We start from the raw sequence: 22040 nt of genomic DNA, 5'->3' as shown, positions 1-22040 counted from the left end.
CCAGTGATAATTCTGCCTTGCAGCATGTATAATGGCTCTGGTGAGTGTTCCTGGTCTGTTCTGCCTCCCTGCTACTGTGTCCTGATTTTGACCCTCCCCTGATAGTCTGCCTGTCCCGGTCCCTGACTTCCCTCTCCTCTCTGTTGTTTGTGTTTACCTCTGCATACCTGATCTCCGAGCTTCTGACTTGGTTCTGCTTTCTGACTTTGATATTGTTCCTCCCTTTGCAGTGACTCGACTTTCCTGGCTGGGCCCTGACTGTTTGACTACTCTTTTGCCCGCTGGTGATTCGCCTGTGAACATACTGCTGTACTTCAGCTACCTTTCCGTTACAGTTTTTTTGTCTCTCTTTCACTACTCTTCTGCCAACTAGTGGGGATTACGCTGTACTGCGTCTTACTAGCCTTTGTACAGCGTGACACTAAGCATAGGAGGGACTCCCGTTCATCTTTTATTTTTTGGCTTAAATAAAGGTGTGATATATTAAATTTCAAGCCTTTTCCTTTTTTGGGGACGATAAGCAGCTTACAACCTCTTATAATCCAATTTATTTCTCCTCTACCTGTCCTCCATCTTATCCTTTCTTTCAGGGGTGGACATACTATTATTGCAGTCCATGCAGCTGCACAGGGGCCCAAGAAGTGTTGGGGCCACTTCCACTTCTAATGCAGAAAGCAGCTCCTGTCAAAGACAAATTATTGGACTGCAAAGGGCCCATATAGTGTTCTTGCACAGGGACCTCTTCTGTATTTGTCCGCCCCTGCTCTCATGCCATTTACATCTAAGTTCTTATGTGCACATTTAAGAATACTTGATATATTTAGTTGTAACTGTACAGCACTTTGCACCCATTCCATAGCAATTTTTCAAGCTCTTTGGACATGAGAAGATTTATAAAAAGGATGAGTAATACCTGGGCTTGTACAACTCACACAACATCCTCTTACTTATGATCGTCTATTTCTGGACCTATTGGAGCTACGGTTCGGGCTAAACAGACAATATTATTTTCAAAAGAAAGTCAAAAAGAGTTATTCAAAAGAAACGGATCATAAAAGAAATATATTATTACTATTATATGCAAAATTTTTATAAAGGTGATATTTTATTTAAATCACAAGATCATATTTCACTCTTGTCCACAATCACAATTCGCAGTGTTCCCCAACCCCAGTTTTCAGGAGCCACCATCAGAGCAGGTTTTCGACATTTCCTTAGTATTGCATAGGTGATGATAATTTAATTATCTGCACAGATGATAATCCTTCACCTGTGCAATGCTAAGGAAATCCTGAGAACACACAATGTTGGTGGCTCCTGAGGACTGGAGTTGGGGAGTACTAATTTATGGAAATTATCTACGAGTATAGTAGACGCGGAAGAAGATTCATTTCATTTGGCAGAAAGCAAATATATATATAAAAAAAATAATGAATACTAAAATAATAAGTTAATTTTCTAATAAAGATGAGTGAATATATTTGCAGGACCTTAATCTAGCACCCAAGTCAGTATTCCAAAACTACCGGATGGTAGCTCTACGAACCGCATCCATCTAATGGTGCGCGAGGCACCTGTTTTCATTATCCATCTTTGAGGAGCTGCAAATAGAAGAGTTTGCAGGGTTCTCTTTCAGTGACTATGAAATATTGACCTGGCTATTTGACCCGGGTCCTGCAATTCCGTTCGCTCATCTTTATTTGTTGGCCAACTTAAATTCCAAACAGAATTCATCCAAAGATGAGTTGGTGTGGCAAATGGTCAAACTGATTGGTGACACATATATGCACGAAAAGTTACATTTTTTTCAGCAGATGCTGCTCTTTTGGTTTGGTACATTTTGGATTGTAAGCAATCATAGTCTTGTTAGTCTTGGACTAAGTGATCTTGGCCATTGGCTTATGAACATCTTAGGCGCCTTTCACACATCAGTTTTTTGCCATCAGTCACAATCCGTTTTCTCGACGGATCCATCGCAGATTATGGCTAAACTGATGCGACTGATCCGTTTTTCGACGGATCCGAGTAGCTGAGGGCTAAATAATAAATTGGAACATGCTCAGTTAAAAAAATTGGAATCCGTCACTGGATTCTGTCATTTGACAGATGACGACGGATCCCGCGCCCATAAGCTTCCATTCTACCAAACGAAGGATGGCAACAGATCCGTCGCTGTCTGTTTCTTCGACGTACACAAAAAAACGTTACTTTGGCCATCATCTCTGTCCGACGGTCAAACATTTTTCGACTAATCCGTCGAAGGACGGATAAAACATGAGAACATCTGTTGCAATCCGTCACTAATACAAGTCGATGAGAAAAAAACGGATCCAGGGGCATCAGTCACCGGATCCATTTTTTTCAAAATTCGACGGATTGTTACTGATGGCAAAAAAATGATGTGTAAAAGGGGACTTAGAGCTCTGTGATTGGCTGAAAAGCTAACAGTGTAATGTCAGTGCAGTAGCTAACATCAGATATTGGGACACTCAGCGCTGGACCAAGGAAGGGTGAGTAAAGTTATTTTTTTTAAAAAATAAAAAAAATCTTCAACAAACTACGGTATGTCCAGACACCGGTATTTTCTGAGAGGGGACAACCACTTTTAACTAACTGTGAAAATGATAACCTTTCCATAAGGACTTTTCACCGCTCAGGGTCAGTCTTCTATGATTATTACCCATCGCCAGTCTATGCATCACAGTCGTCATATGGATATGTGACTATGGTGTTAACGTGATTAACAGTGGGTAAGAATGGGCCAAGTTGTATTCTAGCCTAAATACAGAAGATAATTTTTTTTTAACAAAAGATTACAGATGAAACCAAAAGTTTACATACACTATCTAAAAAAGACTCATTTGCACGTTTTTCTTACTATCTGACATCTGGCATAAAATCAGAATAAACCTTTCCCGTTTTAAATCAATTAGGAACCAGAATTATTTATATTTGCCAAATGCCAGAATAATGAAAGAGAGGCATTTTTATTACTTTCTGCAAAGTTAAAAGTTTGCATACATTTCATTAGTATTTGGTACCATTGCCCTTAATCTGTATGACTTGGGGGAAACATTTTGGATCTCCTTCCTCAAGCGTCTCACAATAGTTGGTAGGTATTTGGGCCCATTCCTCCTGACAGAACTGGTGTAACTGAGCCATGTTTGTAGCTCGCCTTGCTCGCACCTGCATTTTTAGCTTTGTCCATACATTTTCAACATCTGGAAATTGCACTCAAGGATGAACCAGACTTGTACAAGTCCACAATTCCCTTCCTGAGATCTTGGCTGATTTATTTTGACTTTTCTATGATACTACACAAACAAGCAGTGTGTTTCAGGTGTGCATTAAAATACATCCACAGGTGTGTCTCTAATTAACTCAGATGTTGCCAATAAACCTATCAGAAGCTTACATAACATCATCATATGGGCTGTCCCATATTGTTTAAAGGCATAGTACTCTTAAGCGGGCTTTACACGCTACAATATATATATATCAATATGTCGTCGGGTCACATCGTCACATCCGGCATCGTTTGATATATCGTAGCATGTGACAGCTACGTGCGACTGTGAACGAGCAAAAATACTCACCTTATCGTTGCTCGTTGACACGTCACTCATTTTCTAAAAATCGAACGTCCGGTTGTTCATTGTTCCCGAGGCAGCACACATCGCTCCGTGTGACACCTCGGGAACGATGAACTGCAGTTTACCTGCGGCAACCGGTAATGCGAATGTAAGGAGGTGGGCGGGATGTTTACGTCCCGCTCATCTCCGCCCCTCCGCTTCTATTGGGCAGCCGCTGTGTGACGTCGCTGTGATGCCGAACGTCCCTCCCCCTTCAGGAAGAGGATGTTCGCCGCCAGAGGTCATTTGGAAGGTAAGTACGTGTGACGGGGGTTACAACATTGTGCCACACGTGCAATAAATTGCCCGTCCTGCGCAAACAATGGGGGCGGGTGCGATCGCTAATGAAATCGACACGTGTAAAGCAGCCTTTAGTGTATGTAAACATTTGACTTTGCAGAAAGTAATAAAAATGCCTAAAACATTCTTTCTCTCCCTCATTATTGTGGCATTTGTCAAATATAAATAATTTTGGTTCCAAATAAGCTAACATTAGAAAGGTTTATTCTGATTTCATGTCAGATAGTGAGAAAAACCTACAGATGTGTCTTTATAGAGAGTGGATGTAAACTGGTTTCAACTGTATATGGGTATAGGCCCCAATCCGACAAAAATTAAATTTTTTTTTGTTTTTACACGTGTTTTAATATTAAGGAGTTTCTATGCAAACATTTACAAGCCTGATACTATCTTATATAATGCATTACAAGAATATAAATACAATAGACCTCACGCATGAAAATTGAATTTTATTAAATTTTTTTGTAATATCTTCCTTATGTTTGTATTATTATCAGCTTTATGTTATTTAATAATTGGAATAACCATATGTTTTAGTGCATCGTTCAGTTCATTTGGCTAACCAAGCACTCTTCACACCATACACTTACTGGCTTGGAAATCAATTCATCACATCTGATCACTGGTTCTAAGGTCTAATGTAATTTCACAGGCTCTTGTGTTAGAATAAGTAATAGAGCTCAGTCTTGCATAAGAAGACTTTAAGATATCTAGACAGCCTAATTTAAAAGAGTAAGACAGAACAGGAACATTTACTGAGCTTAGTTTATGGATGTCCAGATCCAAATTACATGTTAAAAGCCTCAGCCTTATTGGCAATTCTGTATCCCCAAGTCAAACAACGTTTATTCAATCTTCTGCACACTGATCAGTGGGAAAATACAAGACAGAATAGGAGACAAAAGGGATGTTTCAATTTATACTGCTCATTAATATAACAGGTTATCTATGGAAGCTTTTGCTTTTTATTTCTAAAGAATTACAGAAATTGGGGGAATGTCAGACATCGAGCTCCTAAATGTGAGCCTTAAAATATAATTTTATATATATATATATATATATATACAGTATAAATATGAATAAATAAATATATATATATATATATATATATATATATATATATATATATATATGAGCCGTACTCTCATCTTGGCTGTGTATCAAAATAAGAGAAACCAAACCGCATGCAGCTTTTTTTATAATCATTAACATTATAAATAAATCATTTTAAAAAACGGAGTGTGGTCGCCCTCAATGTTAATACCCAGCCAAGATAAAGCTTGACAGCTGGGTGCTTGTAGTCTCAGACTGGGGAGGCCCATGGTTATTGGGCCACCCCTCAGCCTAAAAATAGCATCCTGCAGCTTCCCAGGATTGTTGTATCCATTGGATGCGACAAGCCCGGCACTTTACCAGGGCCTGTTGCATGTTACATGTCCGCACGCTGTGACTGAGATGTAGCAGAACTGAATCTTTGTGGGACCTCGTTTGGATTATATGGGACCTGCAGGGGTGTTTTGGCGTTAATAAAGTGGTGAAAAGGGGTGTTTTTTGTATTTTATTTCAAATAAAGGATTTTTTCGGTGTTTGTGTTTATTTACTTTCACTTACAGATTAGTAATGGTGGTATCTCATAGAGGCCTCCCATTACTAATCTAAGGCTTAGTGGCAGCTGTGGGCTGTTATTAACCCCTGCTATTACCCCGATTTCCATCACACCAGGGCAATCAGAAAGAGACAAGTAAAACACTAGGCTTGTCGCATCTAATAGATGCGACAAACCTGGGCAGCTGCAGGCTGTAATTTTTAGGCTGGGGGTGGTCCAATAAGCATGGATCTCCCCGGTCTGAGAATACCAGCTCCCAGCTGTCAGGCTTTATCTTGGCTGGGTATCAAAATTGGGGAGACTGCACGTTGGTTTTTTAATCATCTACTTAAATAATAAAAAAAGCCACATAGGGTTCTTCTTATTTTGATACACAGCCAAGATGAGTGCATGGCTGTGGGCTGCAGCCTATAGCCATAATCTTTATCTTTGCTAGGTATCACAATATTGGGGGAACCTATGCCAAATATTTTATTTATTTATTTTTATACCACGATACTGACCCGCAGACAGTGCATGTAATTTTTTGTAGTCAGACGCTGCCACACAGGCTAGGGGTGCGTCTGACTGCAACCAATGACAGAGGGGAGGCCAGTCAGTGGGCGGGGAAAGCAGTGCATATGGATGAGTCTAATGAGCGGCCCAGGAAGTGAAGGAGAGGCCACAGGAGCAGTTTACAGCCGCAACAGAGCCTCAATAAGTATGAAGCACTCGCTTCATTCTTATTTTATTTATTTTACCTTTATTTTTTTAAATGCTCAAGTGCCGGATTTAGATTAAACACCCGGAATCCCAGGCCTAGGTCCAACATCCATGGGAATCTGGACTCTTGCACTCTGGGTCCACCCATCACTACGCATTACTAATCTAGGGCTTAGTGGCAGCTGTGATGAGCGGTCATTAACCCCTTATTGAACTGATTGCCACTGCACCAAGGCAATCGGGATGAACCAGGTAAAGTTCCAAGATGGTCACACGTAATGGATGTGACAATCCTGGGTGGCTGTCGGCTGCTATTTTTAGGCTGGGGGCCCCCAATAACCATGGGCCTCCCCAGCCTTAGAAAATCAGCCCGAAGCTGTCGGCTTTATCAAGGCTGGGTATCAAAATTTGGGGCAACTGAATGCTGTTTTTTTTTTTAATTATTTCTTTTAATAATTTAAAAAAATCTGCAGTGCGCATGCTGTAAGAATTCAAAAGTCTGCACTGAAGTAAAATGACTGCAAACAATTGACAAAAACCTGGAAAAACCCTTGAAATATGACATTAAACACTGTAGAATGCCCAATCCTAACAGTGTATATTATATTCATATTCACTGTCAGGATTCAGCAGTGATCACATGACCACTCATATGTAATTTTCATACTTATGGTCACGTGACAACTAGCTTTTCTTCCTGCTTCTCTCAGTGAAGCAGAGGCTGTATAATTTCATTTAACACTCAGATAATTAGCAAGAATAGCTACTTGGCATGTGACTGTAAGTATGCAAATCACAAGACGATTACTCAAATGTCTTGAGTGGAGGAGAAGGTGTCAAACTTAATTCTTGCCTCTTAGATTCAACTCTGGTGCTATATAAGACATAGGAAATAAAGAAACGATTAATTTACAGTCTAAATTGAGTTTGTGGAGTTCATATGTGATTATTGTATATTATATATAGTCTATAAGGTTAGTGATACAGGGCTTCTCAGAAGCAATACAAACAAGGTGACAAATCTTTTCAATACTTAGACACAATAGTGAAGGAATTTGCAGAATCCAATTCACACCACAATTCATACGCTCTGGATAAGCTACATGGATTCCATTCATTACTAGGTAAACTCCTATAAAAGGATTCAATTCAGCCTATAGAGTGCGGAGTAAACTTCAGGGTGACATGGCCATTTTAGATAAAATGCAACAAAGAAAAAACAGCAAGTTACACACTATTCTTCGAAGGCGACTGTCACCTTCAAGCATTAAGAACAAAAATGAGCAGTTTTTTTTCTATTTAGAATCTATACAATTTAACAAATGGATTTATATGACACAATTCTAGTGGTATGTGATCTCTCTTTGAATGTTTGCGAGGAATATGTGAAGATACGCTTTGAGTATCTGTTTGTGAAGTTATTACACTTCTCATTGCACTTAGTATCAAGTATAATGTTCTCTCAATGAAGGTTAGTGAGGTAAAGGGTGCTTTACACGCTGCGACATCGATAACGATATATCGTCGGGGTCACAGTGTTAGTGACGCACATCCAGCGTCGTTAGCGACATCGCAGCGTGTGACACCAAGGAGCGATAATCAACGATCGTAAAAACGTCAAAAATCGTTGATCGTTGACACGTCGCTCCTTTTCATAATATCGTTGGTGGGGCATGCCGGTGGTTGTTCGTCGTTCCTGCGGCGTCACACATCACTATGTGTGACACCGCAGGAATGACGAACATCTCCTTACCTGTGTCCACCGGCAATGAGGGAGGAAGGAGGTGGGTGGGATATTCCGGCCGCTCATCTCCACCACTCCACTTCTATTGGACGGCTGCCATGTGACGTCGCTGTGACGCCACACAAACCGCCCCATTAGAAAGGAGGCGGTTCGCCGGCCACAGCGACATCGCAGGAAACGTAAGGGCGGCTTTGCACGTTGCGATATTGCACGTGCGATGTCGGTGGGGTCAAATCGAAAGTGACGCACATCCGGCGTCGCAGTCGATATCGCAGCGTGTAAAACCTTTTTGATACGATGAACGAGCGCAAAAGCGTCGTTATCGTATCATCGCTGCAGCCTCCATTTCCATAATGCCGGTGCAGCGACAGGTACGATGTTGTTCCTCGCTCCTGCAGCAGCACACATCGCTGTGTATGATGCCGCAGGAGCGAGGAACTTCAACTTACCTGCCGCCAGCTGCAATGAGAGGGACGGAGGTGGGCGGGATGTTTACATCCTGCTCATCTCCGCCCCTCCGCTTCAATTGGCCGCCTGCCGTGTGACGTCACTGTGACGCCGCACGACCCGCCCCCTAAGGAAGGAGGCGGGTCGCCGGCCAGAGGGACGTCGCACGGCAGGTATGTGCGTGTAAAGCTGCCGTAGCGATAATAATCGCTACGGCAGCTTTCACTAGATATTGAACGTGCGACGGGGGCTGAACTATCGCTGCAGCATCGGTAACACATTGTTACCGATGTTGCAACGTGCAAAGCCCGCCTAAGTCCGTGTGACGGGTGTAAGCAATGTTGTGCCCCACGGGAAGCGATTTGCCCGTGACGCACAACCGACGGGGGCGGGTACGCTCGCAGCGTGTAAAGTGCCCTTAAGTCCGACATGCATACCCCTCAAGAGCATAAATCTGTTCCATCTACATTTGTGATATGATATGCTTAAGCGTCAAAACCAACCTCTTGTTACCAATGATTATGTGTCAAAATAGTCCCTTTAAAAATATGATTTGCAACCTTGATGATCTTGAAAAACGACGTTCTTAATCACAGTCATTCAGTTCACTTGTTTCTTTGTGACAATAATAGTTTATTCTAGTCTTTCCAGCTAAAATTAATTGGCAGGAGAATAGTGGTTTCGAGATCTACAGGTCATAGGATCAATCCAAGAGAATTAAATCCAATTAGCAGGATTAATGTATGACTAAAGCGTACTAAAGATTCTAGAATGCCTATACCTAAAGTCTACTTGTCAGTGGAGTAACTTGAAACTTGTGGGTCTCAATGCAAAATCTATCAAGCAACTATGCTAACATGGAGGTTTCCATATTTATGAGTTCTGTGCAACCCTGTTCCCACCACTGATTAGCAGCTTTCTGCCTATGCACAGTATACACAGAAATAACAGAGATTTTATCAAATTGAGAGCAAGAAACCAGTATGTTACACACCACTGTAATCAGGTGTTCTGCCCCTAAATCATGCATCCCTTTGATGAGATAGCAAAATCCTGGTGAGTGGTGACTGATTCCCCTCTATCTATCTACAGAAGAAATCAGAAATTTACATACACTATCTAAAAAGACACATCTGCATGTTTTTCTCACTATCTGACATGAAATCAGAATAAACCTTTCCCATTTTAGGTCAATTAGGAACCAAAATTAGTTATATTTGCCAAATTCCACAATAATGAGAGAAAGAATGGTTTAAGGTATTTTTATTACTCTCTGCAAAGTCAAAAGTTTACATACAGTACAGACCAAAAGTTTGGACACACCTTCTCATTCAAAGAGTTTTCTTTATTTTCATGACTCTGAAAATTGTAGATTCACATTGAAGGCATCAAAACTATGAATAAACATATATGGAATGAAATACTTAACAAAAAAGTATGAGACAACTGAAAATATGTCTTATATTCTAGGTTCTTCAAAGTAGCCACCTTTTGCTTTGATTACTGCTTTGCACACTCTTGGCATTCTCTTGATGAGCTTCAAGAGGTAGTCACCGGAAATGGCCTTCCAACAGTCTTGAAGGAGTTCCCAGAGATGGTTAGCACTTGTTGGCCCTTTTGCCTTCACTCTGCGGTCCAGCTCACCCCAAACCATCTCAATTGGGTTAAGGTCTGGTGACTGTGGAGGCCAGGTCATCTGGCGTAGCATCCCATCACTCTCCTTCTTAGTCAAATAGCCCTTACACAGCCTGGAGGTGTGTTTGGGGTCATTGTCCTGTTGAAAAATAAATGATGGTCCAACTAAACGCAAACTGGATGGAATAGCACGCCGCTGCAAGATGCTGTGGTAGGCATGCTGGTTCAGTATGCCTTCTATTTTGAATAAATCCCCAACAGTGTCACCAGCAAAGCACCCCCACACCATCACACCTCCTCCTCCATGCTTCACGGTGGGAACCAGGCATGTAGAGTCCATCCATTCACCTTTTCTGCGCACCTGAAACACACTCTTATTTGTATTTCCTCATGGCAAAGTGAAAATAAATCAGCCAAGATCTCAGGAAGAGAATTGTGGACTTGCATAAGTCTGGTTCATCTTTGGGTGTAACTTCGAGATACCTGAAGTTGCCTCGTTTATCTGCACAAACAATTATACAAAAGTACAAACAAGATGGGAATGTCCTGATGCTCAGGAAGGAGACCTTGTGAAGATGCTGGTGAAAGCTGGTAAGATTGTGTTATTATCCACAGTGAATTGAGTACTGTATCAACATGGGCTGAAAGGTCAGTCTGCCAGGAAGAAGCCGTTACTCCAAAAGAAACATAGAAAAGTCAGACTAATGTTTGTAAATGCACACAGGACCATAGCCCTTAATTTTTGGAGACGTACTGTGGTTTGACGAAACTAAAATTGAACTGTTTGGCCATAATGACCATCATTACGTTTGGAGGAAAAAGGGAGAAGCTTTCAAGCCTCAGAACACCATCCCAGCTGTGAAACATGGTGGTGGCAACATCATGTTGTGGGGTTGAGTTGTTGCAGGAGGGACTAGCACACTTCACAAAATAGATGGCATCATGAGGAAAGAAGATTTGGCAATACTGAGGCAGCATCTCAAGACATCAGCCAGAAACTTAAAGCTTGGTTGGAAATGGATCTTCCAAATGGACAATGACCCATAGCATACTGCCAAACTGGTTACAAAGTGGCTTAAGCATAACACAGTCAATGTTTTGGAGTGGCCATCACAAAGCCCTGATAGCAATCCTATTAAAAATGTATGGTCAAAGCTGAAAAGGCCGGTGCGAGCAAGGCAACCTACCAAACTGGCTCAGTTATACCAGATCTGTCAGGAGGAATGGGCCCAAATTCCTACCAACTATTGTGAGAAGCTAGTGGAAGGAGATCCAAAATGTTTGACCCAAGTAGTACAGTTTAAGGGCAATGGTACCAAATACTAAATAAGAGTGTGTTTCAGGTGTGCATTAAAATACATTGACAGGTGTGTCTCTAATTAACTCAGATGTTGCAATTAAACCTATCAGAAGCTTCCAAAGACATGACATCATCATATGGGCTGTCCCATATTATTTAAAGGTATAGTACTCTTAGTGTATTTAAATTTTTGACTGCAGAAAGTAATAAAAATGCCTTAAAACATTATCTCTATCATTATTCTGGCATTTAAGAAATATAAATAATTTTGGTTCCTAATTGACCTAAAATAGGAAAGGTTTATTCTGATTTCATGTCAGATAGTGAGAAAAACATGCAGATGTGTCTTTATAGAGAGTGTATGTAAACTTCTGGTTTCAACTGTATCTATCTATCTACAGATCTATCTATCTACATATCTACTGTACCTACCTAACTACCTATCTACCTTCCTATCTATCTGTTTATTTATCTGCCTGTCTATCTATATTTATATACAAAAAAGTGTTTTCTTATTCCGATGGCCATATTTTTCGTACATGTTTAGAAATCTGGATTTGCTAAAGTACTCTAATAACAGTTTATAATTAGACTCCTGAGCCCTATTACAGACAGATCCAGTATGTATGGTTTAAGAGATCATTTCCCTCCGCTGCAAGGTCAAAGACCCCCCATAGGGTTGCGCTGGTGAATATCATTATTGCTCGCGCTTGTGCATGCCTTACACAATATGTCTTGCCCTACTTTGTATTAAAAGACTAGTAACAGTCTGCTAAAATCAATAGAGATTGAAATGTCTGCTCCATTTTGACTGTTTTCTATTAAAAATAATAAAACATAATTATTTTACGCTCATTGATAGGGAAGTTATAGTCTCTAAATGAATCAATCGGCACATCAAATAAAATCAGCTGCCTAATGTCTGGAGAAGAAGAGGAGCTGTAATTCACTTTAACTTTGTTGATTAAAGTTCACTTTTCTTCTCATCGACCTCATAGACCAAGGAAACAGAAGAAAAGAACAATTCTCCTTTGTAGAAAAAAAACGATCAAAAACCTCTTGAACATAATTTGCTATTTAATATTGCACCCTTTAAAGGCAGATCTCGCTGCCAAATATTACAATGATTGTACTTTATAGCCGCCCACTACATCTCAATTTTAATTTTATGAATATTGCAAATTATAACAGTCACATTATAACCTCTAAAGGGGCTAATTTATAAAAGCGCTGTCCATCAATTACGCATTTTCCATCACATTAATAAAATGGCAAGAAGTAATTACGCTGACTTCAGAGATGAAGATGCCTTGAACAAATCATTATGCTGAAATTATTTTCTTTAAAAAACTTAGCAGGTTTCTAATTACGACTGAAATGAGATAAGGAAAATGATCACAAAATAGACATTAACCTGATGAGTTCCACAGTTTCGGAGTACATGGTGTATGGAGATTTCGCTTCTAATGGATCTCGCTCCATAGCGTTCCCGCATTCGATGAAGGAGAGCGCCGCGTCAGCATAATTCACAGCTTTGCCAAACTTTTCTATCTGAAACATTGCATAACAATAGTATTATAGAAATGCTTATGATGCACAAGACCGGTCCAGTTTATTTCACACTGTGTCCCTTCATTGTCCAAGCAAATTTCAAATGTGGATGCCTCGAAGGTTTCATGTTTTTTCTTACTATAAGTTTCAACAGTGTCCTAAATATTCATAATTATTTTCTAATAGTATATATATACTATATATATATATATATATATATATATAATAATTTATAAAAAAACAGGTTTTTCACAAGTTTATGCAAGCTTATGCACATCTCATTGAAAGAGGATGCTTAAAGAGGACTAACCACCAGAATTTTCCTATATAAACTAAAGACAGTGCTATACTGGCACTATCATGCTGATTCTATACATACCTGTAGTTGTGAGATCGGATGTATACTTTCAGAGATATAAGCAAGTAAAGTTTGTGAAATACACTGTTACTTGATTGATAGGTGCTGCATAATATCTAATCTATGTTAGAGACACCATGGACATACTAAGACAGGTTGATGGATTACACCTCGATCCTTGTGCACTTTTGGTGACTGCCGATGTTGAATCATTATATACGTGCATCGACCATCGGGATGGAATAATGGCCGTGGACTTCTTCCTCAGAATGAGCAATTTGGATGCGACACTGTGTGATTTGATCGTGGAACTGTTGCAGTTTATTCTTACTCATAATTTTTTTACTTTTAGGGATCGTTTTTATTTACAGCAGCGTGGAACCGCGATGGGGGCGGCGTGTGCGCCATCCTATGCATGCCTGTTCCTTGGATTTTGGGAGCGGGAGGTATTCCGGGGTGGCGCCCACGCCTCCTCCATGGTGGCGGGATGGTTCCGGTACATTGACGATGTACTTATGGTGTGGTACGGGACCATCCCTGAGCTGCAGGACTTTATGTCCGAACTGAACTGCAATAGCTTTAATATCAAATTGACATACAGGTATGATACATCGTCCATTGATTTCCTGGACATTCGTCTATCAGTTCAGGACAATGGCAGAATTGAGACGGATGTATTTCGGAAGGAGACTTCCGTCAACTCTTTCCTCCACGCATCCTCAGCACACCTGTCTTCCACCATCAGGGCAATCCCTAGAGGACAGTTTCTGAGGATGAGGCGCATATGCTCCTCGGACCCTTCTTTTGAACATCAGGCATTGGATTTGAGAAGGAGATTTCTGGAAAGGGGATATAGTAAGCGTTCGATCAATGATGGCTATAAGCGTGCTAAGAAATGCCAACGTAGTGACCTCCTGAACCCCAACCTTAAAGGGAGGATGGGTGAGGAATCTAATCCACCAGTCCGGTTTATATCTACATTCAACCACCAGTGGAATAAGATGAGGACAATTATGTCACGTCATTGGTCCATCCTTACGACTGAACCCTCATTGGCTATGTCTTTGCCATCTGAACCCCTAATGACAGCTCGTAGGGGCAAGAACTTAAGGGATTTACTCGTGAGGAGCCACTACGTGGTAAAACAGCCCTGTATTCCTGGTGCGGGGAAACCTCGATGGGGCTGTTTTCCATGTGGTGGTTGTATGGGGTGTAGGAACATCATTCGTGCTACCACCTTTACGTCATCAGATGGTAAACGTGAGTTTAAGATCAATAAATTCATTTCATGTAAATCAACTCACGTAATATATTATGCCACATGTGATTGTGGCCTGATATATATTGGTCTGACCTCACGTGAGTTGCGGGTCCGCACACGCGAGCACGTGAGGGATATTTTGGCAGCACGTGATGTTGAAGATCTAACAACATTGAAAACCCTGCCCCGACATTTCTACAGTTTCCACGACTGCAATCCTAAGTTTTTAAAAATCAGAGGTATTGATTGCCTACACGGAGCTATCCGTGGAGGCGATCTACAACGGCGGTTAGCCCAGATGGAGTGCCGCTGGATTGTGCTCGTGGGATCTGTTGCTCCGAATGGCCTAAATGAAAAGCTTACGTTTGCCCCCTTTTTATAATAATTCCCATGGAATTTTATGAAAAATAATTTCTTGGGAATTTGTATATGGTTGGGCCCCTACCCCTTTAAACTTTGTTCTAACCTTGTTTTGGTCCTGCCTTTTCTCCAAAACATACATGCAAGATCTCATTCTTTTAAATTTAGGGTTTTCTCTCAGTACTTATTTCACCAGGGATATGCTGAGTCTCTCCTTTCCACATTTTTAATTATGTGTCATTTTCTGTGTTTTTTTAATGATTTTAGTGCTGTGATCTTCCATCAATGGATTCTTTTCCCCTGCATGTGACTGTCTATGATCCTTCGGATGATGAAATAACTACAATCTGTCTGTGGGACCATTTAGAAATGTCAGCCGTATGCCTGGACGTATATCATCGGTGCAATAGGATGTATAAGATCCTTCCTGTATTCCGCTTTTTGCTGGTGTATGCACTTTTAAACATGATGATGTATTGTATTTCTTTTGCATACATGTACACTGATCTATATAACTATTGCCTGTAATTCGGACTCTGGCTGACACTATATATGTTCCCCAGGTATTGACCTTCCCATCATGGCGTCGGTTCGCATCTCTGATGGATGTGACCTTCCCATGATGGCTGCTGTGGGGCTCATCTCCTATCGATGGTGACGTTGTGCGCATGCGCGCTTGGCCAGCGTTGCCTTGTCGCTGCAGAAGCCTCCCCTTGGTAACGGGCCGGATGTGACGTCTGAAGGGGTTTTCCCTCCCGGACCCTGACACTGGAGTGCTGACGCAGCTTCCGGGCAACTCACTGTGGCCTACCGCGCATGCGCCACTATATGCGTCGCCACAGCGTGCGATCTGCAACAGCTGTGACATGGGTATTTATACCCTGGGAATGACACTACTCTTTGCGACCCCCCTTTGTGAAGAAGCCCTCGCGAAACGCGTCGGGGTCTGTGGAACTGCATCTCCCTTGCTGGCTTGGCTACTATGGGTATGTGTCATCTTTAACCTTCTTTAAACTTATGTCTCTTATGGTTACCAGTTTTTGGCAGGAGTGGAAGTGGCGTCCTCTCACTCCCTTTATACTTCCTGGGAGCGATATGCTCTATTGAGTTAGGATTTTGTGCTGATTGCCTGCCCAAAACAGTAATTACATCCCTGCACTATGTTGCACTGTATGTATTTCACTGGTTAACCACTGAGTACTTCACTGTGGTAAATTACTATTCATGACACATTGTTCCCAGCTAGAGGATATCTAATATATTTATGGCCAGCAATGGTATGCATGTCCCACCTCTGTCTGCATCCTTGCCAGCACACCTTGAATTTTTATTGTGTTTGTCATACTAATGTTTAATAAAAATACTGTATTTGCATGAAGGTAGTTTTGTTGACTCCTTTCTTTGGTCTTTATAATATCTAATAGGTAGGTCGGGTTTTGCTAGTTATTCCCGCCCCTGTCTGCCTGCTTGTCCTTACTGTCTCCTGTCCTTTCTCCCTCTTTCCTCCCCCTGTAATAACAGAGATGAGGGAGGAAGGACAGGCAGCAGACTGGGGCGGGAATAACTACCAAAACCCAACCCACCTATTAGATATTCCGTTGCACTTCTCATCAAATAACAGTCCATTTCACAAACTTTACTTGCCTGTATTTCAGAAAGTATACATCCGATCTCACAACTAAAGGTATGTATAGAATCAGCATGATAGCGCCAGTATAGCACTGGCTTTAGTTTATATAGGAAAATTCTGGTCCTCTTTAATTAATTATTTCTCTAGTAGTAGATGATTATCTCAGTGCTGGTGACCACTGCTTAACAACATTTGTTCAGACATGCATCGTTATTCTATCGGAGGGTGAAAGGTGAATGTAGCAATACACAAGGCGCTTCAATGGGTGACCATTAGTGATGAGTGAGCGTGCTTGGTTCTGCTCAATACTCGATTGAGCATTGTGATGCTCGGGTATGCTTATTACTTGGCGGGTGTTCGAGTGCAGTGTTCGAGTCCCCACCCCACATGCTTCATGGCTGTTAGACCACCAATCAACATGCAAGGATTGCCTACCATGCATGGTAATGCTGAAGCCATGTTGGCTACTGGCAATACTGTGATTGACAGGTCACATTGCATCATTTCTAATGAGGGACAACCATCCCAAAAACTGTGTCTGTAAATTGAAGTTCTGATCTGGCATAAATCCTAAGTCATATGACAAGGCTCGTTAAAGGGTCACTTTTGACTTTTAGGATTGCTACCTCCAATAGGTGGCACTAGAGTTTGTATTCTTCCTCATTGAAGAGACAATTTGCATATTTCCCAGAGAAGCATTGCGACTTAAAGTCTCCTCATCACTGGCATGTTGGAATGGTGTGTCAGTCTTCGCAAGGAGAATAGCTTCCCCTTTAGACCCCATCTTAGCCTCTCATACAGCCAAATCAGATCTCATACTTTGCACTGATGAGGGACAACCATCCCAAAACACCATGTCTGCAAATTGAGGATCTGATCTGGCATAAATCCTAAGTCATATGACAAGGCTTGTCAAAGGGTCACTTTTAACTTTTAGGATTACTACCACCAATAAGTGGCGCTAGAGTTTGTCTACTTCCTCACTGAAGAGACAATTTGCAAATTTCCCAGATGAGCATTGTAGCTTAAAGTCTCCTCACCACTGGCATGCTGGAGTGGTGTGTCAGTCTCCGCAAGGAAAATAGCTTCACCTTTAAATACTGTTAAGAAAGAAATTGACTTTTTGGTGCCAGTTTTAAGAACAAAAAAAACCCGAAATACTGCTGTAACCCTTTCATGGTCCCATTGATATGTCAACAGTATAACTTTGCTGCATGTTATGCTGTAATTTTGAAAAGAACTGAATCTATTAAATATGTCGATTGCGTAAATTGTGTGGTAGTTAAGATATCGGTTTTCCTATGAGATACAAACATTTTTTCTAAAAGGTTAATTTTAATCTGTTATTGAGAAGGCAATTATTAGAGAGGGGCTAAACTGAAAACATACAGGACATGGAGCTATAGAACAAGTATTTAGCTTGTCAGATGTACTTATGATGGCAGCAATTACTGATAATTGAAAGAAAAAATAACCCACGTAAGATCAGTAATAACAGAGAGACACACTTACTAATGCATCTGCTTTATGCTTCAACCTCTTGGCTTCCTGCATGTAATAATCAGCGTTATGTAATCTGAAAAAAAGCATAAAAACATTACAGACATTACAGCTGGGATTCACATGGATGACTGGCAGTTTTGCATCAGACTTATTGATATTGGTTACACGTCTGCTGACAATCATGACATTTTATGTTGAGACCCTACTCCAATAGCCATAATGTGGCTGCATTGTAGAGTCCACACTATGGCCACATGATCCAGCTCAACCGCAGGTCGAAAGACTCAAATTGTGGCTATCGAATATGGAGGAAGATTGATTTTTTTTGGTGACTTCTGGGTCAATTCCATAGAGGCACATGTCTCCTTTTTTATAAAGAACCAGTGCTACTATTTTTCGTTTAGCTGAACTGTAGCCATAATACATAGTAAGGATTCCTACGAGTTCTATCCATGTTTTTCATACCTTTGATTCTCTATGGAGCAGTTCACATGTCTATGTCATTTTTGCATACCTAGAGGTCCACACAAAACCCTGGAGACATAACCTGTTTTGATCTGAGACTTATAACAAATTCGACTGAAAAGGATTGAGGGAAATGGACCCAGCACTGAAATTTGTATGTATAAAAATCAAAAAACTTTATTGGACATCTTAAAATCTTCAAAGGGATCCACAAAGTGAGAGGACACACATAAGAGCACTTGCACGTTTCGGACGTAAAATAAAAACAAGTCCTTGGTCATAGAATTTCAGTGCTAGGTCCATTTCCGTGAATCCTTTTCAGCCTCATACCAGTTTAGCCTGTTTGGAGGACTGCGAGCACTTCTAAAGTCCTGGAGCACAGTTGCCTAAGGTAAGCTGAAGCCTTCTTATTTTTATAACTTATATCAAATTCGCCAATGCAAGTCCATAGATCCATGAAAAATTGGACAGCACTTGGATATCCTCCATCTGCTATCAACCACGCATGATTTATGAAGTGGCACACACCGCTTAATGAATCAGGTCAGTGTACTCCAACGAGCATTTCATTAAACTGGCGTGCATCATGCTAGTGTAGGAAGGTGTCCTATGGATAGTAATCCCCCCTGAAGACATAATATATGTAAGTATTCCTGTGGGTTATGTCATAAAAGGTATAGTGGTAGGACTGCAATGGTTAATGAAGGAAGCCCGGCCCACAGTTCAGGGGAATTTAGGAGGTAGGTTTTTCTGGTTTAGTCAGTAAGTGTTAGAGATGAAGCGAAGCAAGTAGTAGTACATCTAGAGCGGTGTGGTGGACCAGAAACAGGTAGAAGATTGGGCAGGAGGAAGATTGAAGTCAGTGACCGACAACAGGTTGTTGCAGAGCAGTGCCTGGGTGTTATAGCAGCAGCGCCTCCATGATCAGCAGGCAGATTGAAGTAGTGCGCCACTGTTACTGCTAGTTCTGGGGTCTTCGGATGCAAACCCAGGGTATCCTTGTCTCATAGGAGAAGCCACTTGCCTATACCCAGAGTAGAGAATCTGTATACTCCTAGAAACCAGTGGGAATCTGTGTATAACCATCATGGGGCGTACCATATTGCACTGTGTAACCATGTCTATAAAGAACCTGTGCCTCTCCACTGGAGTAGAATGCTGGAGCATGAAAATCGGTTCCAATAAAGTTAAAGCCTTTTTCAACAACCCTGAGTGTGTTTGTGATTCCTCTGGACAAAGGGTGGCAGCCTGTGAACTGACCCAGCAGCCCTCAGGTAACCACACCACACTGGCTCCACCACACACTCCAACCCTTGTTCTTGTAGTGCATCGGGCGGGGGCACAACTACAAGCCCAGGCCACAGCCACCACCTGAAATTGACCTTACAATAGTCTTAATGAATCGTCCCGATATAACACAAGCATGAAGAACTTTACACATTATATCACAAAGAAGACTTCAGGGCTTCTGGCAACAATAAAATGGGACAAATTTTTGTCAATGTCGTAGCACCAATGTTGAAAGATGGCCGAGGGTCGTATGGTTGTTGAACGGTGTAGAGAAGACAAAAACCTTTGAGACTCGAAACGTTACAGTTTTATTGTCTCAAGAAGCAGTGAATAATCTCATTTCTTTGTGATGTAATGATTTCATGAATAAAAGTCGTTGTGCTTGCACTATTTCAGAAGTGTGCAGTGAATTTGACCACAGTGTAATAAGGCAGAGAAATGCCCTTTATGCTCTATTTGGCCTCTATTTTGATAAGTCCGATAGGTCATGAATATCAGGTAGGTGGACAATGCATGAAATCACCGTAGCTTGGTACTGCAGCTAAGTTCCTATTCACTTCTAGAGGATCCAAGCTTCAGAGGTGATTGGAGCTGTAATAATGGAGAAAAATCACTATACAATTTATGGATTGAGGTGTTTAATACATTGTGTGCTTCCAATGGCTACAGTACAGAACTAACAGCTGATAAGTGGGGGTCTGTGTGACCCACTTATCTGATAGTCATCAATATGATAACCCTGTAAATAAAATGTCATGAACTCTTCATCCATGGCAAGTATCAGACTCCCACAAATATTCCCAAATCACCATTTGTCTATCAGGTAATGTGGAGATCTGTGTCTGAAAATAGATATCAGTCTATAAAATATAAATATAAGATATAATATAAAAATGTCACAAAAAATATACTTAAAAAAAAATAATCATCATAAAATGTAGACATTTTGTCATTTTCACCTACAATATGATGCAGTAGCTTCAGAACCAAAACGTGGATGGAACTAGAGCAATATAATACAACTTACGTTTCATCAAATGTTATCTTTGATCTTCGAGAATCAGCATTTATATTGGCTACAGCAGGTAATGAGGACCATAAATCTGGCTCTGAATGATGTTGAATGTTCTCAAGGACAATGCTTGGTGGTCTGCTATCTTCCTCCTGTATAGACAATAGAATTTATAACATTTCCTGTATTTATATTTCTCTATGTTGTGTAAATTCATATATATATATGTATATATATATATATATATATATATATATATATACATATATATATATATATATATATATATACATATATATATATATATATATATATATATATATATATATATATACATATATATATATATATATATATATATATATATATATATATATATATATACATAGGGTAGGCCATAAGTATGGATACACCCTGGGTGGGCAATAAGTGGATACACCCTGATAAAAAAGAGTAAAGCTGAATTCAAAATGGCAGCTTTGCAGATGGCCGCCATGGGTGTCACCCGGCCTCAAGTGTTTTGTCCCTCCCATGTACTAATATGCCACAAACGGTAAGGTGATATCAGCAACCACTTCCATTTTATCAGGGTGTATCCATACTTATGGCCCACCCAGGGTGTATCCATACTAATGGCCCACCCAGAATAATTATCAGAATTCAAAATAACTGAGTGTAAGGAATCATTAACATAAGTTATTGTGCATCTATTATGCTCAAATATAGGACTGCAGTTCTCTTTAGTGGCATACTGTATGGTGCACTTCCCATGACAAAGCGAGCAAACAAACACACGAAACGCACGTTGAGGCATTCCTGTGGGGCTCCCCCTGCACCACCAATACTATACTACAAAAATCTCAGATAATGCAGTGCTTGTATTATATAAGCACCCTACATGGGTTTATTTTGTATCTGCATCCTTAATTCAAGCCTATGTGTATGGTTTGGTGTATATGATTTGCCCCAGGTACTGCTGCACCAGTCACTTTGTACTTAGCACTAATTTTGTATACTGTACCATTGTGCTATAACTTTTGTACATTTGTATTTTTATTTATGCTACATGTCTCTCTACTCACTTTGTATAGCAAGTGTGATTTTGGATTACGGTTCCCACACTTACTGTTGTCTGTCTATTTGTGTCTAATTTTTTAATGAACTGAATAAAATTTGATGTGTTTTATGGCAATTTTGTCCACTTTGTCCTCCCTTCAACATAGATTGGTAATCTACAGGTAAAC

General features: G+C 40.7%; 1 protein-coding gene across 3 annotated transcripts in view; it reads right to left on the bottom strand.

The window, feature by feature from the left end:
• AFF2 (ALF transcription elongation factor 2) overlaps window positions 1–22040 on the bottom strand; it is a 763896-nt gene that overhangs the window by 44047 nt on the left and 697809 nt on the right. For all 3 annotated transcript variants that reach the window (XM_075323783.1, XM_075323786.1, XM_075323784.1), the window contains exons 14-16: window positions 20812–20948; window positions 18039–18102; window positions 12781–12917 (exon numbers count right to left, since the gene is read on the bottom strand). In XM_075323783.1, coding sequence (XP_075179898.1) covers window positions 12781–12917; window positions 18039–18102; window positions 20812–20948 — 338 coding nt within the window. The remainder of the gene's footprint in view (window positions 1–12780; window positions 12918–18038; window positions 18103–20811; window positions 20949–22040) is intronic.

The sequence above is a fragment of the Anomaloglossus baeobatrachus genome, chromosome 9, assembly GCF_048569485.1.
Source record: "Anomaloglossus baeobatrachus isolate aAnoBae1 chromosome 9, aAnoBae1.hap1, whole genome shotgun sequence".
Taxonomy (NCBI): domain Eukaryota; kingdom Metazoa; phylum Chordata; class Amphibia; order Anura; family Aromobatidae; genus Anomaloglossus; species Anomaloglossus baeobatrachus.
Note: the sequence above shows the minus strand (reverse complement) of the source record. Positions and strands in the feature narration are given on the sequence as shown.